The sequence below is a fragment of the Hippoglossus hippoglossus genome, chromosome 17, assembly GCF_009819705.1.
Source record: "Hippoglossus hippoglossus isolate fHipHip1 chromosome 17, fHipHip1.pri, whole genome shotgun sequence".
Lineage (NCBI taxonomy): Eukaryota > Metazoa > Chordata > Actinopteri > Pleuronectiformes > Pleuronectidae > Hippoglossus > Hippoglossus hippoglossus.
The window spans coordinates 1,675,552-1,692,704 of record NC_047167.1 but is presented as its reverse complement, the minus strand read 5'-3'; the positions used below and the strand labels follow the sequence as shown (position 1 = coordinate 1,692,704).

The 17,153-nt window shown below is 41.1% G+C and overlaps 1 protein-coding gene across 2 annotated transcripts in view; it reads left to right on the top strand.

The window, feature by feature from the left end:
• The first annotated feature begins 2,384 nt into the window (after positions 1-2,384).
• LOC117777758 (phospholipid phosphatase-related protein type 4-like) overlaps positions 2,385-17,153 on the top strand; it is a 78,150-nt gene continuing 63,381 nt past the window's right edge. For both annotated transcript variants that reach the window (XM_034612688.1, XM_034612687.1), the window contains exons 1-2: positions 2,385-2,887; positions 16,290-16,475. In XM_034612688.1, the coding sequence (XP_034468579.1) occupies positions 2,804-2,887; positions 16,290-16,475 (270 nt within the window). In that variant the 5' untranslated portion in view covers positions 2,385-2,803. The remainder of the gene's footprint in view (positions 2,888-16,289; positions 16,476-17,153) is intronic.

The following is a 17,153-nucleotide window of genomic DNA, read 5'->3' as shown; positions in this document are numbered from 1 at the left end:
TGTTTTCAAGAATAATAAAAGAGAGACTCTGTCCTGATGTTGCATAAAGGAAAATAAACCACTCACAGGAAATTAAGCTTTATTGAGTACCTGGACTTTTATATATAATCAATCAATCAATCAAACAAATTGTATTTGTATAGCCCATATTCACAAATCACAATTTGTCTCATAGGGCTTTAACAAGGTGTGACATCCTCTGCCCTTAACCCTCAACAAGAGTAAGGAAAAACAAAAACAAAAAACCTTTTAACAGGGTAAAAAGAACGTAGAAACCTCAGAGAGAGCCACATGTGAGGGATCCCTCTCCCAGGACGGACAGAAGTGCAATAGATGTCAAGTGTAAAGGTAACCAAGATATCACCAAGATAAGGGTGTATATATATACCAATATAACAGGCTATATTTTCTTTGTAATTGTGCTACTAAAGGTTTCAGGAACTGTGATCGCTTGTATGGAAGCAGTTGAACACTGAGAGCATATTGCAGGCAGTGGCCTGGGGCCCTGACATGACACAAACAGTGTATGTCCTGAGGGCTATGTGTTCCATATATTGTCACACACACATGCGCGCTACTGGTGAGGAAAATAGGTTTTTAGCACACTTGTGACATCACCCCATCCATTGGGTTTGGTTTTCTGCAGAACAAAGCTTGTATATTAAGGTGATGAATCACTCACTAAACTAGAACAAGAACATTTCTTAATACTGGCAAAATGATGATTTAACCCATCACTAGTTTACACATCTCAACCTGAGAGGAGGTTTTCATCACTTCATTTTTATGTGGTCACAAGTTAGATAAGATAAGACAAGATAATAATTTATTCGTCCCAAAGTGGGTACATTTGCAATGTTACAGCAGGAAGATGGCATTCAGGAATAAACATTGGTAAAGTAATAATAAGTAGAATGCTATACTTATAATGTAAGGAGATATAAGACAATCTAATATATACAGTGCAAACAGAATATGTGCAGTGTGAAAATATGTAGAGTGAAATGGATTGCTCATTAGCCACTGAATTTCACAGGCAGAAATGATAGTGCACAGTCAAAAAGTGAAAGTACAGTCTTACTGCTGCAGAAAGGAGCGACCTGCGATACCTCTCCTTCAGACACCTTGGGTGAATCAGTCTGTGGCTGAAGGAGCTGCCCAGTGCTGTGAAGGTGTATCCCACTGAGCTGGCCCTGCTAATGAGTCTATCCACTCTCTTCCTGTCAGCAGTTGAAATGCTGCTGCCCCAGCAAACTACTCCACCACAGAGTCATAAAAGGTCTTCAGGAGTGCCCCGAGCACCCAATCAGTTCAGCGTTAGAGGCAGCAGTGGGATGTAAAAGAGTATATTTAGTCACATTTACTTACTTCAATTATTTTTTCATGTATGTGTACTTTGGTAAATTGATTTTCAGGTACGTTTCCCTTTTACTTCACCAATTCTGTGTTAAGCAAAATAGACTTGGCAAATATTTATACTTTTCGGACTTGTAGTGCTTTTACCTGATTACATTTTTGTCTACTTTTACTCAAGTAAAATGTTTGAGTACTTTCTCCACCACTGGTTAGAGGCAGCTGCTTAATAGCATTCAGTAGCTTATTGCATATGTTTCCACACAAGCCTAGAGGTAACGCAGCTACAGATAGAACAAACTACCACATCTTGTCAGCGCAAGAAAATGGAGGTGAAAGGGATTTGGTTTGTGGTCCTCCAAAGAATTGAATTTCTTCCAGCGAGAAATGGGTCTAAAAAATAAATGTAGGCTACAAGTCTCAGTATATTTGGACGGTTAAATAGATGCAGAGTGAGACCTCTGTGAGTTTATCTCTTCTTAATATGTCTCCTCCACTGTCTATAGCTGCTGAGTTACATCAAGTCAGCGGAAATTAGCCTGAAAGACCGGATGTTATCATTTGTTTCTGCAGTGTGCAGCTACCATTAAATTAACAGCGAGACACCTCCGGAGATGATGGCGATACAATGACCAATGTCTGCACGTAGGGGTTTAAATCCGAGTGGAATTAAGGGATGGATCGGAAACTATGGTGATGAGAAATAGTTAAATGGGTTTATTTTGAAAGTCGTGACAGGAAACGTGTGTGTGTTTGGGCTGTGTGACACCTGCTGCTGCAGCAGAGAGAGAGAGAGAGAGAGAGAGAGAGAGAGAGAGAGAGAGAGAGAGAGAGAGAGAGAGAGAGAAACAGAGAGACAGGAGAGAGAGAGAAACAGAGAGACAGGAGAGAGAGAGAGAGAGAGAGAGAGAGAGAGAGAGAGAGAGAGAGAGAGAGAGAGAGAGGAAGAGATAGATACATAGAAAGGGAAAGAGAGAGAGAAACAGAGAGAGAGAGAGAGAGAGAGAGAGAGAGAGAGAGAGAGAGAGAGAGAGAGAGAGAGAGACAGAGAGAGAAACAGAGAGAGAGGATAGAGAGAGGTAGAGGTAGGTAGAGAGAGGATCCCGGGCTGACCGGAGGAACGCCTCCTCTCTGTCCGCCCTGTGTCACCTCAGGAGGAATATTCTGTGAGTGTCATGTCAGCGGACTGGAACAGCACCTTCAACACAACCTGTGTCTGTCACCGTTTTTAAGTCCGCCACAAAAAACAACCCCCAAAAACCGCATATACTCGGGGCGACAGCGGACCAATCACACCAACGAGCAGCAGCTCCCCCAGCTCAGATGATGGAGCTGCGCCGGTGAAGACTCGGAGGGAACCGGACTCGGTCTGAATTCCGCCAAAATTACGACGGGAATCAGGTACAGCTCCCTGTCTCCCGGCAACGGGGGAGACCACCGGGCGCTCGTGATGTCTCGTGCCAAGGAGCGGCTGAAAGGCGGGAAGGAAACCAAGGACAGCGTTACTCTGCTACCGTGCTTTTATTTTGTAGAGGTGAATATCTATCTATCTATCTATCTATCTATCTATCTATCTATCTATCTATCTATATTAAAAACATGTACTACATTATCATGCAATGGTGGTATATGGAGCAGACTGGCAGGCTGCTGTTTGATTAGGCTAGTCTGGCTGACTGAATGCTGAGCCACTGGCTGACTGACTGCTTAGCCACTGACTGACTGACTGCTTAGCCACTGACTGACTGACCGCTTAGCCACTGACTGACTGACTGCCGAGCCACTGGCTGACTGACTGCTGAGCCACCGACTGACTGACTGCTTAGCCACTGACTGACTGACTGCCGAGCCACTGACTGACTGACTGCTGAGCCACTGACTGACTGCTGAGGCCCTGACTGACTGACTGACTGACTGCTGAGCCACTGACTGACTGACTGACTGCTGAGCCACTGACTGACTAACAGTGTAACATGGCCTCAGAGCCTTCGTGACAATGCTCTGTTGTCCTGTCTTGCTGTTGGTGTGTCTGATTTGCCAGTGAGGACAGCACAGAGGGGTGGGTGTTGCTGACAGATGTTGGTCAGTCATTTGGGCCGCTCTCTCTCACCAGCATCTAGTTGTGGACTGTCTGCGGCTTGCAGTCCATGGATCCGAGCAGCCACACACAGGGCACCACATATCAGGTTAAGATAATGAGGCAAGCACACAATAAGTTATCGTTGTGGACACTTGAACAAAACAATGATACTGTCTGCTGCTGAGAGGCCGAGGAAAAATGGGCCAGACAGACTGAAATCCTGAAGCCGACGCAGCTTCCCAGCAGTCACACTGAGAATCTGTATTCTCCTCATCTTGTTTACTCTGGTTTTTGCAGTCAGTGACACTGCAGTCCCCGTTGAAAATTATGATTCCATATGCATAGGGCAATTTTGTTTGGTGGGCCAAAAAGATATATACAGCTTGACCAACAATGTGACATCAATTGGCTTCATATATTCATCATCACAGAGAAAACCTTGACAGGAAAAGACTGACAGTGTCTATAGACAACAGCTGCTTGAATAGGACAGGGCTCATTTTCACTAACACACCACAGGTACAACATCCATTTAATCATCACAGGAAGAATGGCCACAGTTGAGTCTGTCTCGGGCAGATCACTATGTTCCATTGGTTCTCTCACAGTAATTGTTCCTCGCTCCAGGTCTAAAGCTTGTAGTGATGCTGTATTTAGTTCATCTGCCCCCAGACTGTGGAACAGCCTTTCTGTAGGCCTGAGAATATATACTCACTACATTTTAAATGATTTTCATTCCTTATGATAATAATTGTAGTTGGTCTAGTAGTTTGGACATAACCTAAAATTTTACTTCTGTGATGATATCATATTACAATATAAATACCTTGACAGCATACTCTCTGTTAAATGTACTGCGTTTGTATAATGCTTTTCCTAATCCTGGATGACCACTCATATATAACATATATATAACATATATAACACTCACATATAAATAACTTTTGGGTATCGTGTGGATTTTTTCAGTTACCAGTGCTAAATCAATACTTTTAAAATAGCACTGGTGCCTAAATGGTGCAAAGAACCAACACTTTTTTCTTAATAAAAAGCACAAAACTATGCTCGATGATAAGAACAGCTTTTTTATTGCTCAGGCAAACTGGAAGTTGAAATATTACATAGTAACAATTTGAAGTATACTTCACATTAATATACAATTATAAATAAGCTATTTGCTGCATGATCCAGTGTCGGAAAAATAGAGCCACTTTTTTGACCGTTTTCTTGTCGTTGTTGTGTTAAATCATGCTGGAACTAATTGTAGGCTAATGTTTCGTGCTGCCACAGCCATTTAGAGAGTGTGTTGCCACCAGAGTTAAATGTAATGTTAACTGAGCAGATGATGTTTATGTTACCAGCAAGCAGGGTAACTATTTCAGTGTATAGCTCAGGCATGATTCAGTCCAGTAGGTTCTGGCGGTGTAAAAAACGGTACCTGATTGGCACCAGATTTCGCTACCCAACCCCAGTTTTCACATTTACTCTCTCACACAGCGCTTTCTATACCTAGTGTTCATCATAGACTGTAAATAAAGATGGACGCCCTTTCAACTTCCTCCCACGATCCAGAAATGAAGCCAAAATATCCTGGATGTGAACACTGCCATCCTGCGCTGATCACTTCATTTCGAGTCAGAGTCTGCGATTGACCAATCACGCGCCAGTCTCAGCTGTCACTTGCTATGTTTGACCATGTTGTTATAGCAGCAATTAAGAGGTTTTAACCAAACTTTGTGGAAAATGAGCACTTTATTTGATGTGCACTTGATTTTTTAAGTTTGGTCCATGCTCCATCCACTAACATGGAGGAAATGGGGTTCATGAACTATACTGCTGCCAGCCACCAGGGGCGATTGAGACGCTTTGGCTTCACACTTAGAGGGCCGTCATGTTGTCCATCTATATCTACTTACTGATGGCATTTGCGGGCTTATTATCTTGTCTAAGTAAACTTCGACGTGTGGATTAGAGGAGCAAGGAATCAAACCACCTACCTTACTATTAGAGGACAACCCAGCCTACCTGCTGAGCCGCAGCCACCACAATTACTTTAATGCATAGTGCATACTCACTGACAGACCTGTATCAATAAAATATGTTTTGTGTATAAGTGTTGATCTAATCTTTATGTAGTTAACAGAGCACAAAAAGACCTGTATGTACTCTGTTATACTGAAAGTAGCAACAGCCACGCTCAGCACCCAGAATCCCTCACCTGAGGATGGGGACAACCATGGACTGAGAAACTCCAAGAAAATGTATTCCTGGAGACTCACTTCGTATTCATGGTTTCAGATTTTAAATGATAGTATGAATGATCAAAACGTTTGGGTCTGTACTGAGTCTTGCTTGCTGTAGCCCAGCTTCTGCTTGCATCACCAGGTGTGGAATTTGGAGCTGAAGCAGGTTAGCAGAGTCTTGTTATTACCAACAGAGACATTTGAATGACTTTATCATGCATACTTAATTTATAAACCAATCAGCCTTGATTAATGACATATAAACTAATCTACTCAGAGGTGTGTGTGTGTGTGTGTGTGTGTGTGTCTATGGGGTTTTTGCAGCAAAGACATCTCACACAATTGCATCATTGCAAAAGCCACGTATGCAAAAGCCACAATACAACCACAAAAGTCACAGCCCCCAAAAATGATGATGTGGCATTTGTGTTCTTCCTTTAGCTGCTTCAAGCACCTGTACCTTAACACCTCAAATAGACGAGCATCACAGTTTAAGCAGGGACTGGCTTGCTCATAATCAACGGCTCACTTGAGCACAGAAACCACCTCTGCTTGTTTCATTGTCAACATCCATTGTCTCTCACTTCTGTTGTGATTGTGTTTCTGTTGTGTGGCTTTTGTAGTTGTGTTGTGGTTTTGGCGGTTGCGTTGTCACTTTTGCATTTGAGCTGTGACTTTTTTAGTTCTGTTGCCATTTTTATGGCTCCATGCTGTCGACAGCCAGTGGCCGGTGGCATCATGTTTTTTGTCCGTCCATCTGTCTGTCTCATAGTCGTGAAATAATGCCTTGAGGGAATTTCTTCTAATTTCTCACAAACATTCACTTGGACTCAAGATAGAACTGATTATATTGGTGGTCAAAGGTCAAGGTCACAGGGCCTCACAAAGTACATTATGTTTATGTTTTTCTTGAACATCTGGAGGGAATGTCTTTAAATTTGGTACAAACAATCACTTGGACTCAAAGATAAACTGATACGATTTTGGTGCCCGGAGGTCTCACGCATTAACTGATTCGATTTTGGCGGTCAAAGATCAAGGTCACAGTGACCTCACAAAACATGTTGTTGGCATCTTGAATGTAATATCTCAAGACCGACTTGAAAGAATTTCTTCAGCATATGATCAGTCGTCACCAAGGTTAGGGGCACAGGGATCTCATATGAATCAGAAAAAGAAAAAAAAAGTTGTAGACGGAAACTGCACTGGTTGGTGCACTGTACACTTTAACCACAGTGCAGTATTTCTAGTTTACTTCCAATGCTGACACTACAAAATACAACAGTTGTTTTGTGATTTGAGTCTGGTACGCCACTATCTTATGATTTTTGTTCCGGCATTCTTGACTTCTTAAATTTTCTTTTCAGTTCCTGTGATTTGTGTGTGTGCAGATAGCCCTGAAGTTCCATGCTGTTTTATTGGCATTGGCGTGGCGTTGACCTATGCTTATTAGAAATAAGTGACATGTGCTTACAATTCACAAAGAAAATTCAGCATAAGAACACAAGTGTGAACAATTCTGCAGTTTAAGAGTTTTTTTTAAAGAACTTTGTCAAGAAACAAAGTAAAGAAAAAACATAAGAGGAGGTTAGTTAATGAGGCCTTTCAAAATCCACACAATTGTTTCTCATACAGGTTTTTTTTATTGTAAATTGATCTCCAAGCTCAAGACTTGATAAAGCGCCTCCAGAGCTGTTTTCTTCATCCAGATGACATCATACAGGCTGAAATGGACTTACTGGGACTACAGAATTATAGTGGCCTTCAAGCTAATAGAAAACAAGAGTAAAATGGGGGGCTGAGGGGGATTTTTATTGACTTCCCTTTGATGGAGCCGGGTCTTTTTGTGTGGAGTTTACATGTTCTCCCCGGTATTCTCCAGATACTCCTGCCTCCTCCCACAGTCCAAAAACATGCAAATTAGGGTTAGGTTGATTGGAGACTGTAATTTGACCATAGGCTTTGAATGTTAGTTAAAAGGTTGTTTGTCTCTGTATGTTGGCGGAAATAATGCGGAAGATTTGATGCTTTTGTGAATGCGTCCATGGAAAGAACCTCCTGCTGCGTTGTGCATCTGTGAATAGCAAACTGCGTAGCCAATTCTCAGGATTTTACCCACGGCTCATGTCTGAAAACGGCTTATGGTATTGGACAGTGGAGAGTTGCTATCCCTGCCTCCTTTGTTTACATTGTAAATACAACAGCAGCCATAAACATGCACATATATGTAATGCTGCTGATGATGATGATGGTTTGCTATTAAAACTTACCTGATAACCACAGTCCCCACAGAATCCTCTGGACCATATCAGTCCTGTTATTTTGCTTTCCATCTATTTTGTTACATGATGAGGTCAGAGTAGGTGGATAGCAGCAACCTGTAAAGTATGCTTCATGTGTGGTAGTGCTATTAGATGTAGCTGTGGCGGTGAAGTTGTTCTCTACTGTTGCCCACTCACAGAACAGACCAAAACCACCAACTGTTTGAGATAACCTTTCCTACCTTATCTATCACATCAGATATTTAACTGACAGTTGCGAACATAACATCGTAACACTGAGGAGACATTCTTTGAATGGGTGGTTATCCTGTAAAGGGCGGCAGCTAACAATTATGTTTCCTGTCCATTGATCCAGTGATTATTTTCTCACATAATTTATTTATCATTTTGTATGTGAATTTGAGAGAATTGTGAAAACTGGCTCTGATGTCTTCAGTTGTCATGTATGAAAAAACTGCAAATTATCACACTTGAGAAGCTTGTACTAGAGAAAGGCATTTTTGTTTGAGATTTTACTGAATCAGTGAATTGGTTCTCAAAATTGTTGTGGATTTATTTTTTTACTGTTGAATAACCCCGCTTCACCCACCTTCAAAAAACATGTAGCATTCCTAGATCCTGGTGTGTTTGAAAATCAGACTGATTGAGATGTCATATACAGAATGGCTGTTTGCCTTTTTCACAGAGTGCCCATATTGTCAGTTATAGAATTTGTTTACTAGCTGTTTGTGTAGTATAAAGAGAATAGTGACAGTCACTCCCCGTTTCTTATTTTTATGTCAGCTGATAAGAAGTTAAAATGTATGACACAGAATCAGATTCATTTATCATAAATCATCCACAATTATATCCTTTGAATATGATGATGTGTGATTTTAATGTTAGCGTTTTCTTGCCTTCTGCTCAATGCTTTTACAGGTCCAAATCAACCGCATCTATCATCCCACCAAGCTATAGGCAGTGCTGTACAGTGTGGCACAATGAATTATGGATGACTGACTGTGTCGGAAAAGCCTGTTGGCACATCGTTTTTGCTGATTTCATGCTTTTTGTTTTTAATTAAGCTGTGTTAACTATAAGCAGAACACATGATTGAGGCTAGTTTGAGCTTGGCCTATTTTTCCAATCCAGTCTGTTGCAGAGACAACATTGCACATCAGTATGTATTAGTGATGGGAGATGAGGCTGATTTTTTCTAGGATTGCTATTGCACTGAACAATATTCAGAATCTGTCATAATTACCACTAGTTCATCCTTTATCTTCTTGACAGAGCTGCAACATTTTCTATCTCACGCGCTGTCACACCATCCTACCCACTGACTGGCTGCTAGGCAACATAGCCCTCTGAATGGGATGTATTTTTATATCTGTGTGTTCAGGGAAAGAGACGTTAAGAGGAGAAAAACATCACTACTGCAGCCTGGTTTCCTGTGTGTGCACAGTGGCCACTTGGGCTTTGGTTGATACGTCTGTAAAATGATAATCATCAAGTATTCGCTTCATCAGATATGCATTATATAGTACACGCTGAATGATTAAAGGAAAGATACAGTATGATGTCATTACTACATGATGCTCACTACACTACTGCAGACTGGATTCAGTTCACGGAAACTGCATGTATGAGGTAGTATAAATGACTGTACTAAAACCTGTGTGCAATACTCTCTGCTGTAGCTGTAGCAGATGTGCCTCTTGTTGTGGGGCAGTAAATCAGTACAGTACAGTGGCCTAATAACTATATATTATATATATATTACATTGTTTTCACACAGTTCTAACAAAAAATCTAGCTAGTGGGGGAGCAATGCAGTGTCAGGAATAATAAGGAATACTACTGAGTTTTCCAGCCCCCAAAACTGAGACATTTGGTTTAGTTTGAAAACCCAAGGGTTGTGTTTTAGTGTGGACAGGCAGAAACAGAGACGTCTATATATGATTATGTAGACTAGGGCTGGGAATCCCTGGGTATCTCACGATACTATACAATACGTGATACATGGCCCACTATAACTATAATATCACAATTGCATTCTGCTATAATTGATGTATTGCGAGACATAACATAACGATACATGATTCGATCTGTCTTACTGAAGAATACAAAATGCCTCTGAAGAGGTAATGTGCAGGAGTTGTGTATTTATTAACTGCACTTTGGTGTCAGTTTGACACAAACTGAGATGAAACAATACAAAAAAGTCTTACCTCAGTGCCTCTTTAAACCTCTTTAAACCACTGTCAATGTCGGCATGTGCTGTCATTCTAATGTAAAATAGCCATGAACCGGCCAAAGTCCAACTATAATTAAATGTTGATATTTGGCACATCGATAATTGTATCTCTTGAGGAACGATGACGATATCCCCTTCCAGCAGTGAAAGCAACATAGATAATAAGAGTTGTTGAAGCTATTTGTCAGTAACAGGTCTACCTTATTGTTAATAAAAGAAAAGAAACCCCTGCTTTTACTATTCACTATTGCTGTGCATGCAACCAATGCAGAGTTGAAAATCTGCTTCCTGTTGGCACGAGCATTAGCAGTGTACGTGAATGGTCATGTGACATACGCTTTCAGGTGTGTTAGTATGGACATAGATTATTTCTGATGCAGAGCTAAAACTTGTCTGGATGGTGTTTTAGTTTTAAAAATAAGTTGTATTAGTGTGGACGTAGCCGACATCACTGTGAGTGTGGCATTCCTGTTGTGGCAGAATATTTCACTGACACTGGACAGTGTATCAATCAAATAAAATCTAAACAAATCTCTACCTTTTTATTTTAAAAGCCCTGGGTAGATGCAGTAGGCTGAGAATACTTCCAATGCTTTTAACTGAGCTTGAAATCATTATGTGAATATTGACTTAAACAAAAAGATTTTAATTAACTAATGACCTTGAAGAAGTAAATTATATTTTTCTTCTTAAAAGTAAACCAATACTTATCAGTGCTATATACCTGATTGCCCTGAACAGAAAAAACTGAATTGAGTCCCTGGGAAATATGTGTCTGTTGTCATGATTTTTTAGAACTGAAGTAATTTGTTATCCTCCAAGATGGCTACTAATCAATATTTTTTTAAGTGAAAATTGTCCACGTGACAATAAACTGTTCTTTAAGATATTTGGTCCTCCACAATTGATAAATGAACCTACTAGAATCAGTGTGCACAGTCCAACTGCTGTGGATCTTTTGTATCAGATAAATGCAAAATCTGTGGTCACATGTTGTATGTTTCAAGTCAGAAGGAACCAAGTTAACTGTCGCAAATCCATTAAAAGCAGAACTCTTATAAGGTGTGAAATTGAAACGCACAAGAACATGATTAGCCTGATATTAAGAAGAGCTGTGATATCAGGTTTTAGATTCGAGTTCAGTTAAAATAGGCGAGGATTAAACAGAGGACTCAATCGTAGGTGATGAAAGAAATGATGGAAAAAATAAATAAAGAGAAAGAAGGAAACAATGTGCTCATTTTACATAATAAATACAAAACCCTTAGAAACAAAGTGCAAAGAATGTTAGATGAGGCCAATAAGTTTGACTGCAGGACAAACAGAAAAAGTTCAGATGCTTGGATGCTAAGAGATGCTGCAGAGGTGATCGCTGCTTAAACATTATAAAACTAAATAGGCCTGAAATACATTGAGTGTATTTATATAGCGCTTTTCCAATCTTATTGACACACACATTCATACATACTTTTTCTACGATACAATGTCGGTACAACCATCAGGGGAAATGTATTGTTTGACTGAAGGAGTGATCGAACCAGTAGGCGACCCACGACCCACTCTTCCCTGTAACCATTTTAATTCCTAACATGATTTTCATTCAAGCTTCAGACTTGGGCCAAATCCCATTTCACCCCTTGGCCCTACCCCTACCCTTTGTTTTTTAGGGTTATCTTAACCCTTGAAACGGAGTCACAAGGGGTAGTGGTTGATATCTTCCCCGACAAATTGGGACAGCCCTTCAAGAAGCCGTTACATCATCAGTAGTCGTCGATGTAAACAGACGAGACAGTTTTGCCGGGGATGTCATTGTAATAACATTGTTGAGATCTCAAATAAACCAATGCTGTTGTTTGCAGTTACTAAAGTGACAAACCTATAATATCCAAATAACATCTATGCTCATGCAGGTGAATCAATGACATTTGAAATTGAAAAGCTTGGCTGCTCTGCATTATTTCACGTATGAATCAAAAGCACACAGGCTGCTAGCAGTGGTCTGTATGCAACCCTGCCAGGATGCTTTGTAATAAGAGGAGAAGTAAAGTTCAGTAACATCGCTGCTATACGCGGGTTCAATCAAGTGCATTTCAAGTGCATTCTGGGTACCCCTAGGTTTGAAGTGAGGGTTTGAAAAATCTCAGTTTCGAGGGCTATAAAGCCCTACGCCTTAGCCCTACCCCTCCATCCCAACAGGTATTGGGACAGTCTACTCCTACACGTGAACGCACAAAACGAAGGGGAAGGGCTAAGGGGTAGGGCCAAGGGGTGAAATGGGACTGGGCCTTGGTGTTATTCAGTTGAGATTTGCATGATCCATATAACCAATCACATCTAAAAGGAAGTTGACAGTGGCCAGTGTTGTAGAATGATAATACTTGACATGCAACAAGCATTTGACACAGTGGATCATTGGATTTTACTGTATAAACATAATCGGTTTTAATAGGGAGGCCTTTAAGTATGCTAACATGTCTTCTATTTTTTAGCCATGCTGAAATAATTGGTGGATAAAACAGCACATTTCACAGTCAATGACAGGTCTACATAATTCATGTGGCCAGATTGTGGCTGCCTCAATTATAACGACAAATCAGGTAGTTTAGCATTTGAACAGCAGCAAAGCAAGGCTCAATGCAGTCGCCAACTCCATAGAAACATCCATGTTTAGGGAATATCAATCATTTTGCAAATTATTATCATACTAGTATAATGAAATAAAGTGAGCATGACATATTACTCTAGATTGTGTGTGCAGTGAAGAGTATAGACGTATTTAAGTAATCCTTCTGCTTTCAGTGCAAGTCATGATTGTTTTCTTTATCCATGAACATTCATAGTTTAATTTCTCGATAGTGATAGAGAATAGTGTAAATTTGCCTAAGGAGACATCCTCTAATCGTTTTTCCCCCAAGCAACATTCCAAAGTCATTTATCAGACAAAAATAGCAATTTCTTGCATTTGAGCAGCTGGAACCTGAAAATATTTGTCTAATTTTTGTTTGAAGATTGTCTTAAAAAGACTAAACTGTTGTTGCTGATCTTTTCAGCTCTACTTTCAGTTCACACAACACCTTTTAAGGGTTTAGGGCAAATTACTCTGTTTAAAGCAGCAAGTTAACAATTTTTGCATTATTGCTTGGAGGTTGTCACACAAGGTGAGATGAAATATTTATCCTTGTATGTAACAAACTTTGGATAAAGCCACAACAATGTGACATGGCAGCAGTGTGTTTAGCTGCTTTCAAACATGCACTGAACTCCAGAGATCCTCTGCAGTTTCTCCTAGTATAAAGTCCACTGAAACTTTGGAGGAAACGAACACAGCAGGAGATCCTCCCCGCAGGATTCACCTTGAGAGAGTGAGGGGGTTGATGACATTTCTAACACCTAACAGACGCATGAATGAAAAATACTAAAAGAGTACAAATATCTCCACATGAAAAAGTGGGGCCATGTAGAAGACACAGGCGAAGATGTCGAGAGATGTTGTGGTGACAACAGCCAACGCCTGTGTTGTTGCGCTGTAGACAAAAACATGTGATCTCTGCAGTAGCATTAATACGTCCTATGTCTGCTGTACCACTCCTCAGCTGAATCCCCAGGAGGATTTGTTGCTCTTGTAAACGCATCTGAGTGGAAATCCTCCTGCTGTGTTTTTCATGTGCGAAAGGAAACCTCTGTCCAGACCCAATACCAAATTCTCCACAGTTCCTCCATGAGGACATGTCTGAAAATGTCTTTACTTAGGTACAGTAATAGTGTTTTGTGGGGAAACAAATATAATCAGATCCTTCAGATCTCAGCTGTGGCTCAGGAGGTAGAGTAGGGCTGTAAGATATTAGGAAAACATGCGATATGCGATAATGTTGTTGAATGTTGCAATGACTTGCGATAAATAAACAAATGCTTAAGTGTGCGGTGTTAAAGTCATTTTGCTTTGGTTTCACTGCTAACATAGACCCCATACAGTGAGTCGTCTATGGAGACACTGAAAAAATATGAAAGCATTATTTCCATTCCAGCAACATGGATTTATTGAAAAAATTAAACCTGGCTACGGACGCAGGGAGAAGGCGCACAGCCCAGCCAAAGTGCCACCAAGCCGGGGGCAGACACCCAGGGAGCCATGCACAGCTCCACTAAGTCCACTTACATTGTTAACTTGGGGTCTTTTCAAACACATTTTGACCATAAAAAAGTTATGTTTACAGTTTCAACGACTCTGTCAGTAATTTACTGCTACTCTCTGTGTCTCTATGATTTGCCAACCGAATCGAGCAGCCTAGTAGAGAGGGTTGTGTGTTTGTCTGTGTATGATGACCAGAATATCCACACCAGACTATACCAGAGGGAATGTAACCACTGGTATAGTTACGTCACTTCAAATCCATGAGAGAACCAGCACTTTTTTTGTTCTATGAGGGGCAATTCGGGGATCGTCATCTTGCCCAAGGACACTTCGGCATGCAGTAAGGAAGACTGGCGATCAAACTGCCGACCTTCTGGTTTGGCGGACGAACGCTCTACCACTCAGCCACAGCCCCCTAACCTATAGGTCAGGAGTCATCAACTGCAACTGTCCAAGGGCTAGAATCTTTCAAAGCAGACCCTGTGTGGGCTATTTCCTCCTACAAAACAGGAAGCAGTTCACAGAGCAGTGGTAGTTAAATTCTATAATTTCAGAGACATGATTGCAGGATGCAGCCCTTATCAGCCGGAAATATTCACCAAATTTATGCGGTTGTTACACTATTTTGCAGGGTCCTGATTAGTGGAATGAGTTTGTCCATATCTTTTCATGAAGAAAGACTAAGCTGAATTCCATTGATAAAAGATGGAAATTTGTTTCACCTTTGTCTTTTCAGTGCAGGACCAGTTAAGCAAGGGAGGTAGGCCGCTGCATCAGGTTGTGTGGGCTACTCTCCAAAAATAAGCTGACAGATGGATTTATAACAGATGAATTTCAAGCGTCTTTACAACCTGCCGGTTTAAAACACATTAATCATTCCTATAAATGTATTTCTCTCTCAAGAATTGGAATGCACCTGAAATGTATTTTATGTCAAATACCTCAATATGTGTGTATGCGTGTCTGTGTGTGTGTGTGTGCGTGTGGGTGTGTGTGTGTGGGGGGGGTATTTGCTGTCAGTCTCACCTGTTGCCTCTGTGGGCTGCTGTCCTCCTTTCGTTCTGCTGTGCACTTCTTGATGTATGGTCTGAATGACAATAAAGTTCACTTTGACTTTGACTTTGACTACATCTCTCTCTTCAGTAGCTTCTGTCCCTGTGGCTCAGGGGTTAGAGCGGTCGTCCTCTAAACAGAAGGTTCGCAGTTTGATCCCAGTTTTCTCTAGTCCGCATGCCGAGGTGTCCTTGGAACCTCTCATAGAGAAAGTTCTGCACATAGATGCACTGTATGAATGTGGTCATCAAGACTAGAAATGCGCTATATAAATATATACCATTTACCTTAAGGGCGGATGTGGCTGACGGGTAGAGCGATTGTCCTCCAACCAGAAGGCCGGCGGCTCGATCCCAGTCTTCCATATCTGCATGCCGAAGTGTCCTTGGGCAAGATACTGAACCCCGAATGGCCCGTCATAGAGTCATAAAGTGCTGTACATAGATGCACTGTATGAATGTGTGCGTGAATGGGTGAATGGTAAAACTGTACTGTATCGCTTTGAGTGGTCATCAAGACTAGAAAAGCGCTATATATATATATATATATATATATATATATATATATATATATATATATATATAAATACAGACCATTTACCATTTACCTTCCTCTCTCCCATGCTGCTTCAGCTGCGATTGCCTGGAAACATTTGAAAATAAATCAATTGAATAACTAATCACACTAGTTCAACTTTCCCACACGTCTTTAAAAATGTCTAGGTTGTCTGTTTGGCTGATACCTCTGGTCCACGCGTCTTTGTGCCTCCTCAGGATGAGCACCTTTGAGTCTATGTTCCTCTGGATTAGTCAGAGCTAAAGGACTAAACTGTGGAATCAGCACTGGGTTGGATGTTGTGTCTATTGGTGTGTTGTTGTTCTAATCTTATTTTTTTAATTCTTTACTGCAGCTCCCTATCCTGGCCTCCTCTGTTGTCAGTCTTTACTTTTTGGAGCTGACGGATATTTTCCAACCGGTGCATTCTGGGTACAGCTGTAATGACCGCAGTCTGTCTCTGCCCTACATCCTGCCCAGACAGGAAGTCTGCCCACTGCCTCTGCTCTTCAGTTTGGCCTTCGCTGCTCCCACCGCCACTGTAAGTAAACCTCCCACTGCATGAAAACCGGAGTTTCGGCCCCGTAAACGTTCCTAATTCCCGGCAGTTAACGGCTGTTTATAGCCTGTGAATTCCACATTAGCCTGAGTCATAAATTGTCAAGAACGAACCTCTGGTAGCGGGGTCGGGGGACGGGGGTAGGTGTGATCTAATTGGCATATGAAAAGCAGTGAAACCCCTGGCTAGCACTGATCTTACTCCACCATTGGATGAAACCACAGAACCTTGAAACGAAAGGTCACTCGTGATTGGCTGTTGATCTGTTGCTATTAGTCACCCTGGTCCATTATAATACAGACTTGGGTAAACCCCCTACCATACAATAATAATTATTATTATATTAATACAATTATTATTGCTATATTTAATTATTAGTAAGCCTACACCAAAAACACTGCAGTTACTGATGATAATACATATATTCATGTGATGCTTGATGTTGCTTCCTGTTGGCTGCATTATATCAATGACATTAATATGAATTGATTGGGGATAGAGAAGAAAAAAAACATTTACAAGGTACATGTTGAGTCAAAGCTTTATTTACATGCAGCACAGATAGTGTACAAACAGAACGTGCCTAGCCAGTGAAAAGAACAAACAGGCTTACAGCCGGACCTGGGGTATCAGGTGAGGCTTGTAATGTCTCTATGGGTC